The sequence below is a fragment of the Protopterus annectens genome, chromosome 4.part1 (genome assembly GCF_019279795.1).
Source record: "Protopterus annectens isolate FY-2018-M chromosome 4.part1, PAN1.0, whole genome shotgun sequence".
Taxonomy (NCBI): domain Eukaryota; kingdom Metazoa; phylum Chordata; order Ceratodontiformes; family Protopteridae; genus Protopterus; species Protopterus annectens.
In genome coordinates, this window is record NC_056734.1 from 678,628,968 (window position 1) to 678,643,602 (window position 14,635).

Here is a 14,635-nt window from a genome sequence, read left to right on the forward strand (position 1 = left end):
GTGGTGGTTCTTTTCAGCCTGTTTCTGTGCTGTGAAGTTTGGATTTTATAAGTTTTTTTTTAGGCTGATTTACCTGACATAAACGACTACTCATCATGGCTTAGAAAACCCATCTGCCATATTTTTACTTTTAATATAGTTCATTGTCTTGGCATGTGCATAGTATACAATAGTAGTAGTGAATGCTTCTTCTGTATTTTATTTTATGTGTTTTCTAATGAGGTATATGCAAAGTGGATGTTACATCAAATATTTAAACTCTTAAATTGTAGCTAAAGAAAGAAGCAGTAAAAAGCAATTCTGATGCTTTTAGTTAGAAATTTTATTTCTGCTCAAATAAGACCCATGCAATGACAAAAAAGAAAAATCTGCCACACACACTCACACACACAGATATATATATATATATATATATATATATATATATATATATATATATATATATATATACAGACATATATATTTTTCTATATATATATATATATATATACAGACATATATTTTTCCATATCTTTTTTAAGCAGTCAGTCTTGTCAGTTACTCTGGTTTGAATGTCATTTTTACAAATACTGCAGTCTGCCAACCTAGGTTGAGCATTTAATTCTGAAAAAATATATATACATTGTGGAGCTGTGTGCAAGTATCATGAATTATTACTGCCAGAGACTTGTGAAAATGCACTGATGTTCTCTATGAAATGTACCTTTAAGAGAAATGGCAGGCTCTCTGCAATAGCTGGTGTAGTTCTGGGTGATGTCATGAGAAGAGGCAGAGGGTGGGGGAGGGCCTATAGCGCAGGTGCAAAGAGCAACTCTGGCTCCAGAGAACCGAGGGAGGAGAGCAGCATTTCCCCAGAGCTACACTGTGCATGCAGCAGGCAACATCCTCCTCTGCTACAGGCAGACTAAAGCCACCGATCCATATCTGTCTGCTTGGCTTACACAGGGGAAGAGACACACAGACTGCTACAGAGAGAGAGAGAGAGAGAGAGAGAAAGAGAGAGAAGAGGAATACAAACGGTGATCTATCACATCCCATCCTGCTCTCCTTTTTCAGAGAATTATTTTATTATACTTAATCCCCCACCCCCACCCTATCCCCCAAATAACTCTAAAGCAGAGGAAAAGGAAAACTGAAAGTAATGTCTACTGGAGGAGACTTTGGGAACCCATTAAGGAAATTCAAACTGGTCTTCCTTGGGGAGCAGAGTGGTGAGTAGGATGCCTGGATGGTTATTGTACTTTCTGGGGAGTTGTCAGTTTAATTCCTGCAGTATCTGTCACTCCAAGGGAGGGGCTCTGTGGTCAGCACACCATTGCCTTCCACACTCTTGTGGAAGCTCATGACCAGGAGATCCAACACAGACTGCCCTGCAGTTCCGGCTGCCCTGGCAACTACAAGTCAGTGCAGAAATGCATGGAAAATTAATGTGTTTTTTATGAGTTAAAAGCAATGGCAGTGTTCACTTTTGCTGTAAAATGAAACTGATTTATTCTTACTGGCTTGAATATGGTTGAACTGAGTAACTAACTATACAGAAAAAAGGTAGCTGTCTGCATTTTTTAATTGTATTAACATGCTGTAATTGCAGTTTGATGCTTTTTAGGCTATAATGCATGTGCTGTTCATGAGAAAAACTAAACAGATTTTTTCGCAGTGATTGTAAGGTGTGGTTTGCTGGGAAGGGAAAGTTCCAGGAGGTTACTGATATTTATAGACTCATAATGATTAATCATGCAGGAGAGGGAAGAGATGTAAATGGCTCGCTTTAATATTTTCTTGCTCGCCTCAAGTTAGTCAGTAACAGATACAGTAAGGAATAGGTTGACTGGGGAATTCCAGGGTGGCACCTGTTTACCTGATGCTGGCACCACTGCAGCTGAAGCAGTGATACTCAGCTGGTTGCTGACACTGTTTAGCATCAATTTAAAAATATGTGTGTGTGTGTCTGTCTGTCTGTGCGCGAGCATGTGTTACATACACTATATCCCACTGTCTAACTCTATTTCTGTGTGTTTATGGTCAGTAAACATCTGAAGCTTTACAGAGACACACCCTTTGCATTATACATACATGGCAGTATTCCTGTATTACTTCATCTATGCATGTCTGATGGGGTGAAAAGGTGGGTGGCAGCTAACAGGACCATGTCATTCATTTGGTGGGGGACATATATATATTAGCACTTTTTAACATTGACTTGCAGCATTTTGCAACATTAAGGTGTAGCTGAGTAATAACTGAGTGTGTGATCTGCATGTATGCTGCAAAATACACATATTTAACACTTGCATGACAATGTTTTTTATAAAACCTTTACACTATTTTTTGATGCCTGGGAGATCAAACCCTCTTCCTGGAGATACAGAGAAATAAACTACCTCATGATAAGGTTTATAAAGAAAGTATCACTGCATCAAATAAATGGTGTTAGAATGTTCTATAGCCCACAGCATAGCTCGTCACAAAGCAGGCTTAATGTGTACAAGGTCACTGGCTGTACCTTAATATGCATATAAGTAAAGCATGGCAAGTTGGACTGTACGTTTTTTAAATTATCTAATATAAGGTCTTTACCCTAATCACCTCTTTGGCAGGACAGTAAAGACTCCTTCAAGTGAAGTAAGGTAATTACAACAAATACATACACGCATAAAGAGTAGTGGAATTTAATGAAGTATTGTAATTTGCCAACAATGGAGACCTGTTAGTGGCCCAGTAGTCTTTATACCCATAATTTGAACACATAGTTGCCCACTACTTGGCTGGGGTGTTATGCAAAGTGAATAACTCTCTACTAGGTCTAAGAGGCCTTCCCCCTTAAGGTTCTGGGATCCCTGTCTGCCAAGGGCTGGAATATTAATTAGCATGCCACATACGTTCTTTTGCCTCCAAGCAGGATTTGGTGGGTTTGGAATGCCTGGTATTGGTTAATATGCTTACTTCAACACTGCTACCTGAAGCCTGAAGTGTTGAGTCATTTCTTTTCTGGCTTGTTTGTATGGTAAAGGGTGGACTGAGGGGGTTATTTCTGTAATACCGCTTATGCTGGGCAGACTGACAACTATAATGTCTCAGTCAAGGCCAGCTTTGGTTCTTGCAGATACAGAGGGATTATGCTAAGTAGCACATTCGGGCTTAGGGTCATCTGCTTTAGATCATTTCTAAACAAAAAATGGTGGTGAGAATGAGGGCTTATTCCAGGAATACTAATTAAGTGAAGCACTTAACTCAAACAGTAATGGTGGTCAGTTAAGGGCATTTCACTGTGCTTCCAAATGCTAGCTTACTTTGCATTTTGACTGAATAGACGAGCCAGATTTCTTACTGCACTGACTTGCAATACTGCTGCAGTAACTGATCTATATGCACAGGCTCATGAAATACACAGCCATGTTACTGGACTCAAGCATCAGTTCCTTTCTGCGATACCAACAACATGTTGGATAAATTCGATTTTAGAATATAAGCAGGAGAAGGGAGAAGTGCAGATTTTTTTCACTTTGTTATTGTGCCATCTGTTGACTTTTCATTTACTGAGAAAGTTTAAAGATTTGGAGAACCAAAGCTTCCTGTCAATGCAGTTGTTAAATAAAATACTGGTACTAAGATTGTTACACTGCTTCACCTGGGGTGGAATCGCTAATGCTACTGAAAAGTGAGGAATTTTCTGGGCAGGAAAATGATGTCCTGTGTTTATCTACAGGTGATGTGGTACAGGCAGCCTCAGAGCGCGAATAGTTCATTGTGTACTGGTGAAAATGTTGTGACATTTGGCACCAGGAGGGAGGTCCTCTGCTTCCTAGCAACCTTAAAACAGTCCTGGATAATAAAGCTATCGAGCCAATCAGAGACTAAGATTTTGTGCTGGACCAATTCACAGGGGATTTATAGCACTTAAAATCTGCGGTTTTGTTATTTAAAAAGAGATGTTCCTTTGGAAAATGCCTTCTTGTTGAAAGGTGAGCAAATGTCAAGCCTGCAGTACAATGTTCAGTATACAGCTGTCTAGCCTTATTTAATGGCAGGCAATAGCATAAAGAACTTTGTAATGTTTGCCTTCTTCGGATATGTTAAGGAAAGAATGTACAGTGTGTGGAAATACATCTTTAAAAACACAATTCACAAATCAGATGATGTGCCTGTCTTATAGGAACAATTTCTTCTATTCAGTATCTCCACCCTCTGTAACATACTGGCAAAACATCACACACAGACAACTCACAAAGTCCTTTTCTATCTTGCATGCACTTCTGTCCCTTTTGTTTTCATTCCTGTCACAGGGCTGTACTTAAGTTAATCAGTCGCAACAAAAGTCTGAAACCAAGCATTATCAATGCCTATAACTCAATCCATCTGCCAGCACAAAAAATGGACAAAACCTAAAATATCGGGGGGGGGGGGGGGCAAAGGCCCAAAAATAGAGACCGGTTTTAAATACTGCCATGTTGCTAGAATAACAGGATTTGTGTTTGCATGCATTTTTCTGAAGGATATGAAGTCTGAAACACAAATGTATGTCATTATTTAGTGACTTCACTTCTCAGTGATTTGCCAGAAATCCACAAATGTTATGAGGAACAAGAAAGAATAAAAGCATGGGGCAAAAATGTGGACATTCTGTGAAAATATGGACAGTTGAGAGGTATGGATGCCATGCAGATATTCAGACAACTGCTACCCTCTTCCATTTTAAAATGAGAAAACCTCCTCTCCAATGTATTATTTCTATTAGTTTCAGTCCCTCAGTCAGACTAACAGGGTCACTGGAGTAATGCTTCATACAGAGAAATTCTTACTTCTCCATTATTGTTAGCCTAAGTGTTCCATTCTTCATACTGCAGTCTGCTTGGATAGCAAAGCCTTATGTGTAGTAGCTCAGAAATGCTGACATAGCCCTTCTTTATGAAAAATATGATTGCAATTTGCAAAGCAGCACAGATGTCATGATGAAGGATTAGCAAACAATTACTGGTTATTTACCAGCTAATAAATGCTGCAGATACCATGCTGACATCCTTCCTAAAACATCTCATATTCATACTCCAGAGTTGCTTCCAGTATGGAACAGAATGAATGGTTTTGATAGTGTCAGTACACCACAAGAGTGGCCTTGTCAGGCATATTGTTACACTATAATTTATCACTGAGCTGTAACACACTGACATTAATGCAATAAAAGCACCAAATGTGTATCTTTCCAGCTGCAGATAAGACACTCACTGTACAGTAAGGGTATCTCGTGTACAGAGAACAGGACTGTCCTCATTGAGCATTGGTGCTGTATTTACATGACAAAGCAGTTTACATCAATGGCCTGTATTAAAAAAAACACCCTTAATATAACCTTGCTTTTTGTTACAGTAGTGTAGTGCATTGTAGTGAGCTTGCATAGACTGGTCTGATCTCCAAGTAAAGCAAATATCCAACAGAAATGAGGACAACTTCAGACGCTGTGGAGTGGTGGGATTGCTGATGCTTATAACTAGGTTAAAGAAGCCCAAGTTATCACTGGGTCAGTTAAGGAATGTAACATTAAGTACCCTGTGGATAACTATCCTTACTTCCTCACCTTCCATTTGCCTTCTGTGTGAATAAGTCAATTAATCAAACAGCAATCCTGGGCCATCCATGAAAAGGGAAACTTGTATCTAGTGGACTTAGCCAATTAACACATTTAAAAAAAAAAAAAAAAACTCCGGCAACAGTCTCTCTCTCTCTCTTACACAAACACATACACACATGAACACATGTACACATACATGCACTTTCTAGTCACACTTTCCTTCTATTGAGACAGACTATCCACATGTGCACATTTCCTGTCTAACCAGGCACACGTGCAATCAGAATTAAAGCATTTAATTGCAAGTCATACACTTCTGTTACAGTAGGTAAACATGCAAACACTCCCTCATTTTTACATTTTAATAAACTCAGTGCAGATTAGAACACTCTTTCATAAATCCATAAAGTAAAATGTGAATATACTAACATATATATGTTTGGACAAACACACACACAAACATGCTTGCACACACTCCAATTTGTTTGTGTCTTTCGGCTTTTTCACGGTTAGGGGTCGCCACAGCGGAACTCCGGTCCGCTAATGATTGGCAGTAGATTTTTATCTGCTGGCTTGCTGGGCCTAATGCACAACCTTCAATGAAGGAATGCCCATTCACGCATGTCGCCACATAGAAGATGCTCTAACTGAGAATCGAACGGGCAACGTCTAACTGTGAGGCGACAACGCTACCGCAGCACCACCACCGCAGTGCTTGCACACACTCCAATAGTTCTAAAATACTTCCTATATGAAAAAAGAATACACACAAAATATGCACACAGATTCACACATGAAAAAACGTATGTACAAACATGTAGACACAAATTAGCATATATAAAATAAATGCTATGCATTTCCTGTTAGAACATGCAAGCATGCACACAATTTCATTTGTACATCATATTAAACTGAATACAGGCAGGCAGGCAGGCAGGCCTACATGCAAACAAACACAACCATTCTCACACAAATGTACTCACAAATACAGCCTATCAAAATTATACACAATGTCAGCCCTTTATGGTCATTCACACACTAAACACATGCATTTCTTATCAAAACACTGTCACGAATAAACATAGGCCACAGACACCCATTCATATATTTCATATGCTACTTCCTGATGAAATACACAGTCACACATTTGTGTACTTTTGGCAATCAATATAACCACATATAAACGCACAGTAACAAAGGCCTAGAGCTGGGGACATTTTAAATATTTCTAATTCATTAAAAAAGTTATAAAAAAATAACAGCTTTTGCATTAGTATGCATCTTCTGAACAGTAATTAGTATGACATTCTTATGACTGGCATTATCAGCTGACTCTAACCTTTAATAAATTACCAGAAAGTGTGACATTTTATGAAGAAAGTCAACTGAGAAAAATGTACAGAAAATTGAGACATTCCACAAAATCAGGGACAGGTGAGAGATTAAACGCACCCACACATACATGCATTGCCTAGCAAAATACCACACAAAATATTGTTTATCAACTCAGCTCAAAATAGAAATATCCTTGCTTAACAGTACATATCACTTCCAGATGAGAATAGCTTACAGAAGGTTTTAGCAACAGCATTTAATTAATGCCTAGGCTAGGAACACCGTATACACCAAATTGTAGAGAAATTATAATGAATGGTCAGAGATCAGCACCAATGTTATGCTTACAGTGATAAGAAATCTTTGCAATTGCACAACCATATAAATGACAGTAAGTGAAACATATGCTGTCTGGGAATTGCTGAGTTTCTTGTCTCCCAGCTAACATGAACAGCCACAATAAAGCTTTACTCTCCACATAACCAATACACAGCATTAGGAAAGGTACAGTCCGGGGTTCATGCTGCAAATAGCAAAGAAATATATGATAAAGAAATGGCCATGCAACTGCAGTGCTGAAAGGAAGGGCTACACTGACTGCAAGGTGTAGATCAGAATGGAGACCATGTTTAGCATAAGTAAAAAAACTGAGACAGTTTGATTGCTTTGTAATGGAGAACATAGGAAAGGACTGTGATGCAACATGACAGATATGCATTCTGATAGGTATGAGGAAGTTACTTTATCAAGCTGGTTATATTAGACATTTATCTGCCTTTTGAATTAGGGTGGGGATAGCTTTGACAGCAATCTTCCTCTGGACAATGGAACAATCTTTAACGTTATGTGAAGTTTAGGTAGATTAAGATTTATATGTAAAAGACAGAAATATGAGAGCACTGACCCATTTCCTGCTGAGCTAAAGAGGTACTTCATGCTTCAAATACATCTGTAGAATGCTTGTTATAGTACCAAATCATTAGTGCTGTATCAAAATTATACTTGACCTTTGTCAGTCTTATCCTAAACCTGAAAATCTGTATTTCTAGTGTGGTATGGAAAGTGACAGTTTTCTGGATTGAAAACCCATAACTTTTGATAGAAGGGGAAAGCTACAGAAGAGGGAAGTCCAGCTTGATTGAAACCTTTAAAGGAACTGCACACGCAGATCAGAAGAGCATCTTTTAACTGGTTTCTATTCTGAACTAATGGATATCATAACTCAAGAAATATCCTGCTGGACTCTGAAAAAAGCAAATCTATTGAATAACATTGTAGTTAACAGAACTGCTCCAAGAAATGTTTGATTTGAATGAACATCGTGCACTAAACTAATATTTAGTCACTGGTTGTAGGGATGGCTGTCAAACATGTCATTCATGTTGTGGTTTTATATTACTTGTATTTGTAGCTATGTTTGTGGTAATCATTGTGTAGGTGATTGAGCAATAGATGAAGAGAAATTCTGTCAAAATCCAGTACACAAAATAATTAACATGTGAGACAAACTAACTTTGTTTGTCTCTGTCCATAGTACTGACCAATAAAACCAATAAAACCTTCTCCTTGAGTTCCACGGCAGATGCTCTGTTGTATGCAACTTCATCGGGCATATGTCCTGCATGCATACAGGCTTGCATGTTGCCAAGCTTTTAAAAAATAGAGTAGCAGAAAGGGGAAATGTTCAGCAAATGAAATTGTCACTGCTGTTTGCAGGAAGCCATTCAGGAAGTACAAGAATCCAGTAATCATAGCATTCACAAAGGATTTCTTGATTGAGGGACTGACGCCCATAGTCTTCATTGTTATTGCACATTTCAGTACTTCGGCATCTGGCTCTGTTAAAATAAAGACAAATCTGTGCCATAATAAAGTCAGAAGTTTTGCAGTACATTACAGCAGAACTGCTGGGTATGATGAAGACTATTCAGTGTGAATGCATGGCTGAATTCTCCTTGTTTTATTTGTTTCATTCTGGGGAATCAAATGAGGGTGATCCCAATAAAGAGATTCTAAAGTGCTAAAGAACGGAGGAGCTTATTTATTCTTGCTTCTAGGGTAAGACATCTGTATTCATGTATAGCAGCACTGCTGACAGGAACATGATGCCCTTCTTTCTGGATACGCTACTCCCAGTGCAGAACGCTACTTGCCCCATTAAACTACAGGAAACAAGAAACCTCTGCCGTTGCCTTTTCACTGTTCTAAAAAATCTCAATGGAGCAAGAAACCATGTCTGGACCAGATGGAAAAATAGTAATCTTTTTTTCTGACCATGGTAACTTCCTGTATATAAAAGTACTGTCAGTAAATAAATAAATAAATCTGTCCAAATAAACATGCTACAAATACAGGCAGTAGTACCTCCTTACTGATATGAAATATTATTGGCTTGAAGTGAAGCACATTTCTGGTCACTCTAAGCATGTCCAATCTAAACCAGCAGTCATCGATAACTCCCACATCCTGTCATATCCTGTATTACAATCACTTATCTACTTAAAATATTTCTCCATTATTACCACCCCTCCCTTCTCCTGAACTGTACATGACTCTGCTCCCCTAGACTTTTTGTCTGAATGACATAAATTCATGTTTAGGGATATTAAAGTCTCATCAGTTCTTAAATGCTTTGCTAAATCCCTTTCTCACAAAGCAGTAGCAAAGACTATATTACAAATTTATCAGAAAAGCTTCCTGCCTTATTGTCTCCAAACTCTTACATATAGGTAGTCACTTTCTCCTTATTCTATAATATTGTTACTGATGAACGAGAACCAGCAAACATAATCTGTTGCACTGTATTAATAATTCTGCATTTCCAGAACAATTCAGGCCAGTCAGCCTCTGGCCAATGTTCTTGAATCACTTGCCTGTATACAAATACTGTCTTTTATGTAAGACAGAGCCATGTACACTAGCCACATAAGCTTCCAACTTTTCTTCCCTGCAAATTCTGTACTGCTCCAAGTTACTAACCAAAGTTTATCAATACAGATAGCTAATAAATGCATTTTACAGAACTGTCCTTTAAATGACACTGCTCGCCTTTAGGTCATGTCATAAGAATGTAGCCATGAATATTTAGCATACAGTTTTCTTCTGAATATCTGTCAGTAGTATTATAGCTCAAACAGACCAGAACATCCGTGACTGTCTAACCTAATGTGTACAACATAATGCTAAGATATACCAGTCTTCATCTAAAGCAGAAAGATATGGAGAAATGTATATTAATGTAAAGTGTGTGACAGCAACAATATTGCCAGAAAAGTGTCTTACTCTGTTTTTTCTCTCAGAAACTCAGCTATGGTTATGGGTGATCTGTGCGGTTTCTGATATTTCTGCTCCTCCATTGTAGTACTCCTCCATCCCATAAAAGTCCAGTCAGCCTGGTAATAGTTTAGGTATAATTCACAAAAAAGCACTAATCCCTTCTAGCACATTTGCAGGGTCATGTGTGGAGAGACTATGCTATTGCACTGGTCGTCATCTCTATATTCCTTGGTCTTTTCCTTCTCTTTCCTTCTTTGTTATACTGTTCATCATCCTTCTGTTTTCTCCTGCTGTTCTTCCTTCCTTCATTTTTGTAGGTTATATATTGCCAGCACTGGCCTGTTTCCACGCTTGTACTTATTCCCCATGTCTGTACTCACTGCTGCTTGGTAATAATGCCACGGTGACCAGTACACGTAAACACATCTTCCTCAGGAGACGTGACACAATATGAAGTGCCCCCTTCTACACCGTCATGTCAAAGGCTTCTCTTTTCCTCTCTTAAGCCGACCTATCCAGAATATTCAGTTAGATGTGTGCAGATATCATTGGGCTGTATTTGTTTATTATATTTTTTTTCATCTTTTCTGAAGCTAGTGCAAGCATTTTTAGGCTCGCTGTCAACAGTCACCTCCCTTCTCTAGACAACAGCAGATCAGAATGATAGGAAGAACACAGACCCATACCAGACTGGGGTCTTACTGGTTCCTTGGTCACTACACATGAGACTGTCCAATTTATAAAATATTTTGGAATGTTGCTACATATGTTTATTTCTCTGTCTCTCCCTTTTTACAAGTGTGTTTACTATAGCCAAGGAAAAATTTCATCTCTACTAAAAGATAATTACCAGATGACAAACTTCCTTACAAAATCAGCTCACTTTACCATAAAAAAGGTGATCTTATCCCAAACCTTGAATATGTCCTCTCTCTACTACCACAACTTTAAACTCAAAATGTCCTTAAAAATGTTCTTCATTACCAAATTATCCAAAAATACCATTGTCTACAATTGAAAAAGGAAGCCAGTTGCCTGTTCAACACAAGTAGACCTTCATCTTCTTTACAAATTCTTCAACTGGAGGCATTGCCCCTCAATCATATTGACAATTATGTCCTGTTATTGTCCATTTATAACCCTACACTGCAACCATCATGACACTGATTTCCTCTTAATTCCCATTCTCATGTTCAACTCAGGTTGCAAAGGCAGCTAAGCTTTTTCCTTCCCCAAATCCTGAAATTTCATCCCACATACCATGCTAAGTGTCCCTGCATCTGAGCCTTCAAAATTGGACTAAATTTACACCAAATAATTCTGACCTGCTGCAGTGACTACTCCAGGAATTAAAACAAAATACTTCTCCTATTCTAACACCTATTCAATTCTTTTGTATTTTAGTATCAGTAACTCAGTCGGTAATGGAATCACACTACACAAAACAATGTATGACTTTCCTATAATGTATATTATCAGCATCCTGCCTTCTTCTCTCTATTCAATTAGACTGACCTGGTCATCATCATCTTCTTTCGGCTGTTCCCATTAGGGGACGCCACAGCAGATCACCTGTTTCCATTTCTTCCTGTCCTCTGCATCTTGCTCTGTCACACCAACCACCTGCATGTCCTCTCTCACCACATCCATAAACCTTATCTTAGGCCTTCCTCTTTTCCTGTTACCTGGTAGCTTCATCTTTAGCATCTTTTTCCCAATATACTCAGCATCCCTTCTCAGCACATGTCCAAACCAATGTAATCGTGCCTCTCTGGCTTTGTCTCCAAACTTTCCAACCTGGGTTGACCCTCTAATATACTTATTCCTAATCCTGTCCACCCTCGTCACACCCAGTGCAAATCTTAACATCTTTAATTCTGCCGCATCCAGCTCAGACTCCTGCCTTTTTGTCAATGCCACTGTCTCCAACCCATATAACATAGCTGATCTCACTACCATCTTGTAGACCTTCCCTTTCACTCTTACAGGTACTCGTTTGTCACAAATCACTCCTAACACTCTTCTCCACCCACTCCATCCTGCCTGTACTCTGGTAACACTCCTAAGATTCCTGTGGTTCTTTTGTATCAAATAATATTGTAATGGAGTTTTAGTTATTTTGAGTAAACTAAGAAACTGTTACCTGTCTCCTTTTGCTGGGTTTAATTCAATATAATTAACTATGTCATGGCTTAAAGGCAACCTTGTGATAGCCCACCAATCTCAAAAAAAAAAAAAAGACAAAAGAAATAAAACTGCTGGAAGAAAAGGAAAAAAAAAAACAACCACAATAGTAGTGCATCTTCTTGTGGCTGTGGCCCCATGCCATGACAAGAAATTGTCTTTAAAAACTGTGACTTGGAGATTTTACACATACATAACTGTATTTGTCACCTTAACCCACAGCAAATGGTGTAAACTCTACAGGAGCAAATCAATAGCAGGTAAGTGGTCAGTTTACACGGATTCTCATAAGGTTTATCTATGCTGGTAAGGCTGGATACAAACCACAGCAAAATGCTGTAGTGTGAGGACTTGGTAAGATGGGGTGCTTGACATAATCCTGATTCTGGCCTAGTATCCATTATGGTCCTTGAAGCCTAATTCACTGACAGCACCCTTGGCAAGTCAAAGCTGCCATCTGTTGATGACATCTCTGTTACAGCATTTTTTCTACAGGGAAGGGCCTCCTGAAATTCCTCAAGTGGGGATTTCATGCTCACACTTAGCTTACTTATAGATACTAATCACATGGCCATACTGCAGGGAAAAGAGAAATTCTTAGTAATGGTGAAAAAAAAAAAACAACTTGTACAACTGCAGTCTTGTACTAGAAATGATATATGAAAACCTTTCCAGGAGTTGTGATTTCTTATAGCTGAGACTGCAGAACTACCATTTCTGGAGTTAGTATTCACCAAAAGGAATCAGACTACTAACTTGATGAGCTGAAAACCTGGAATAAATAACAACTTGGTACACTTGACAAAATTCCCCAGTAATATATGACCCTTTTTTGTCAAAGAACTCAACATTAGCAATTATTTTGGGGGATTAGCATTCAGTAGCAGTTTTTCCTAGGGTGAATTTACCATCATCATTTTATGCAACTACAAGAACAGTAGCAAAATAACAAACTAGAAACTAGAATTAATTACAAGTCCAGTCTCTTATTTAATGAAGAGCCTTGAACTAGTAATAATTTTTAAAGATATTTTTCTAGTTATGATCTTCTAGGGAGTCTGTTAGCATCTGCTTTGAATGTACAAAAGTTTATCAGTGTTTGCTTTGTAGCTACAAAGGCAGGACTGGAATAACAAATACATATTCATTAAGAAATGCTACTATTTTGACCTGGATAGCAAGTGAACAAGTCTATGTATGATATTTATCTAAGTGAACAGGTGGACTTATCCAAGAACCCTTTTCAGCCATGGCACAATGCAAAATCAGTGAGGCACAACATATAACATATTCTATTACAATTCAAATTAGGGATATGAAATAGCAAAAAAAAAAAGGGCACTGCCAAATTACAGTCTGTTAGAAAAAGATTATAACTCCTCATTTAAAATGTAACCGCTAGTAACACTCAACATTTATTAAAGCAAAGACATGACTAAAATAGGTCAGAAAAGTATTTTCAGGTAGCTAGAGTGAATAAAGTATGGAAGGAACTTTTTTAGAGGAAGTGTATTCAGTAATGTTCCCAAGATGGAATAGGATTAAGGCAGCTCTTACATATACCAAGAACAAAAAAAAAATAAAAAAAACATTCAGTCTGATGAAGAACCTTGTGTTTGAAAGTGCTTGCTGTGCAGATTAAAACTGCTTTTATTCTGACCATTTATTGGAGCTTCTTTTTTTTTTTTTTTTTTTTTTTTTTTTTTTTTTTTTTACTTTGAGTTCCTACATATCTTGAATTACATTCTGGCCAACTACTATCCACTGGGAGTTCTTGTTTTAGAAAGAAATTTCAGAAGAACTACAGACTAATAACACTTTGTGAACTATTAGGATACAGCAGACACAGTTCATATGACAAAAGACATCAGCAGGTGGTAGATAGGAACAGAAATACATAGCAATATTTAATGATGCAGAACAATAATATGTTGTTCTGAACAGTAAAATAGGTACCAGGTAGAAATGTGACACATTTGGGATTAGCACTCTAACGTTTGGTTGCAAATGTGTGATTTATGTTTTATGTACAAATAGGTCAAGATTGCAGTAGCTCAGACAGACTATTACCCTTACAGCAATTCCACAGTTGGTATATATAAATTACAGGGGAGGGGGGCATTCTGCTATACCTCTCTAAATCTCAACTGGATGCAAAAAAAATATGTTGGAGTTTCAAATGAGCAAAATAATTGCAAAAGAAATGTTGCAGCCTGATATTTAAAGATACCATCTCCATGGTGAGACAGCAGTGAAAAAATAGAAAAAAACAGA

At 38.0% G+C, this 14,635-nt stretch overlaps 1 protein-coding gene across 2 annotated transcripts in view; it reads left to right on the forward strand.

Annotated features, from left to right (window-relative positions):
* The first annotated feature begins 789 nt into the window (after window positions 1-789).
* Window positions 790-14,635, forward strand: part of RAB6B (RAB6B, member RAS oncogene family) — a 1,686,561-nt gene continuing 1,672,715 nt past the window's right edge. Inside the window, exon 1 of one of the 2 annotated variants that reach the window (XM_044070456.1) lies at window positions 790-1,211. In XM_044070456.1, the coding sequence (XP_043926391.1) occupies window positions 1,142-1,211 (70 nt within the window). In that variant the 5' untranslated portion in view covers window positions 790-1,141. Of the gene's footprint in view, window positions 1,212-1,524; window positions 1,546-14,635 lie in introns of those variants that run through there. The other variant, XM_044070457.1, reaches the window with a different exon arrangement.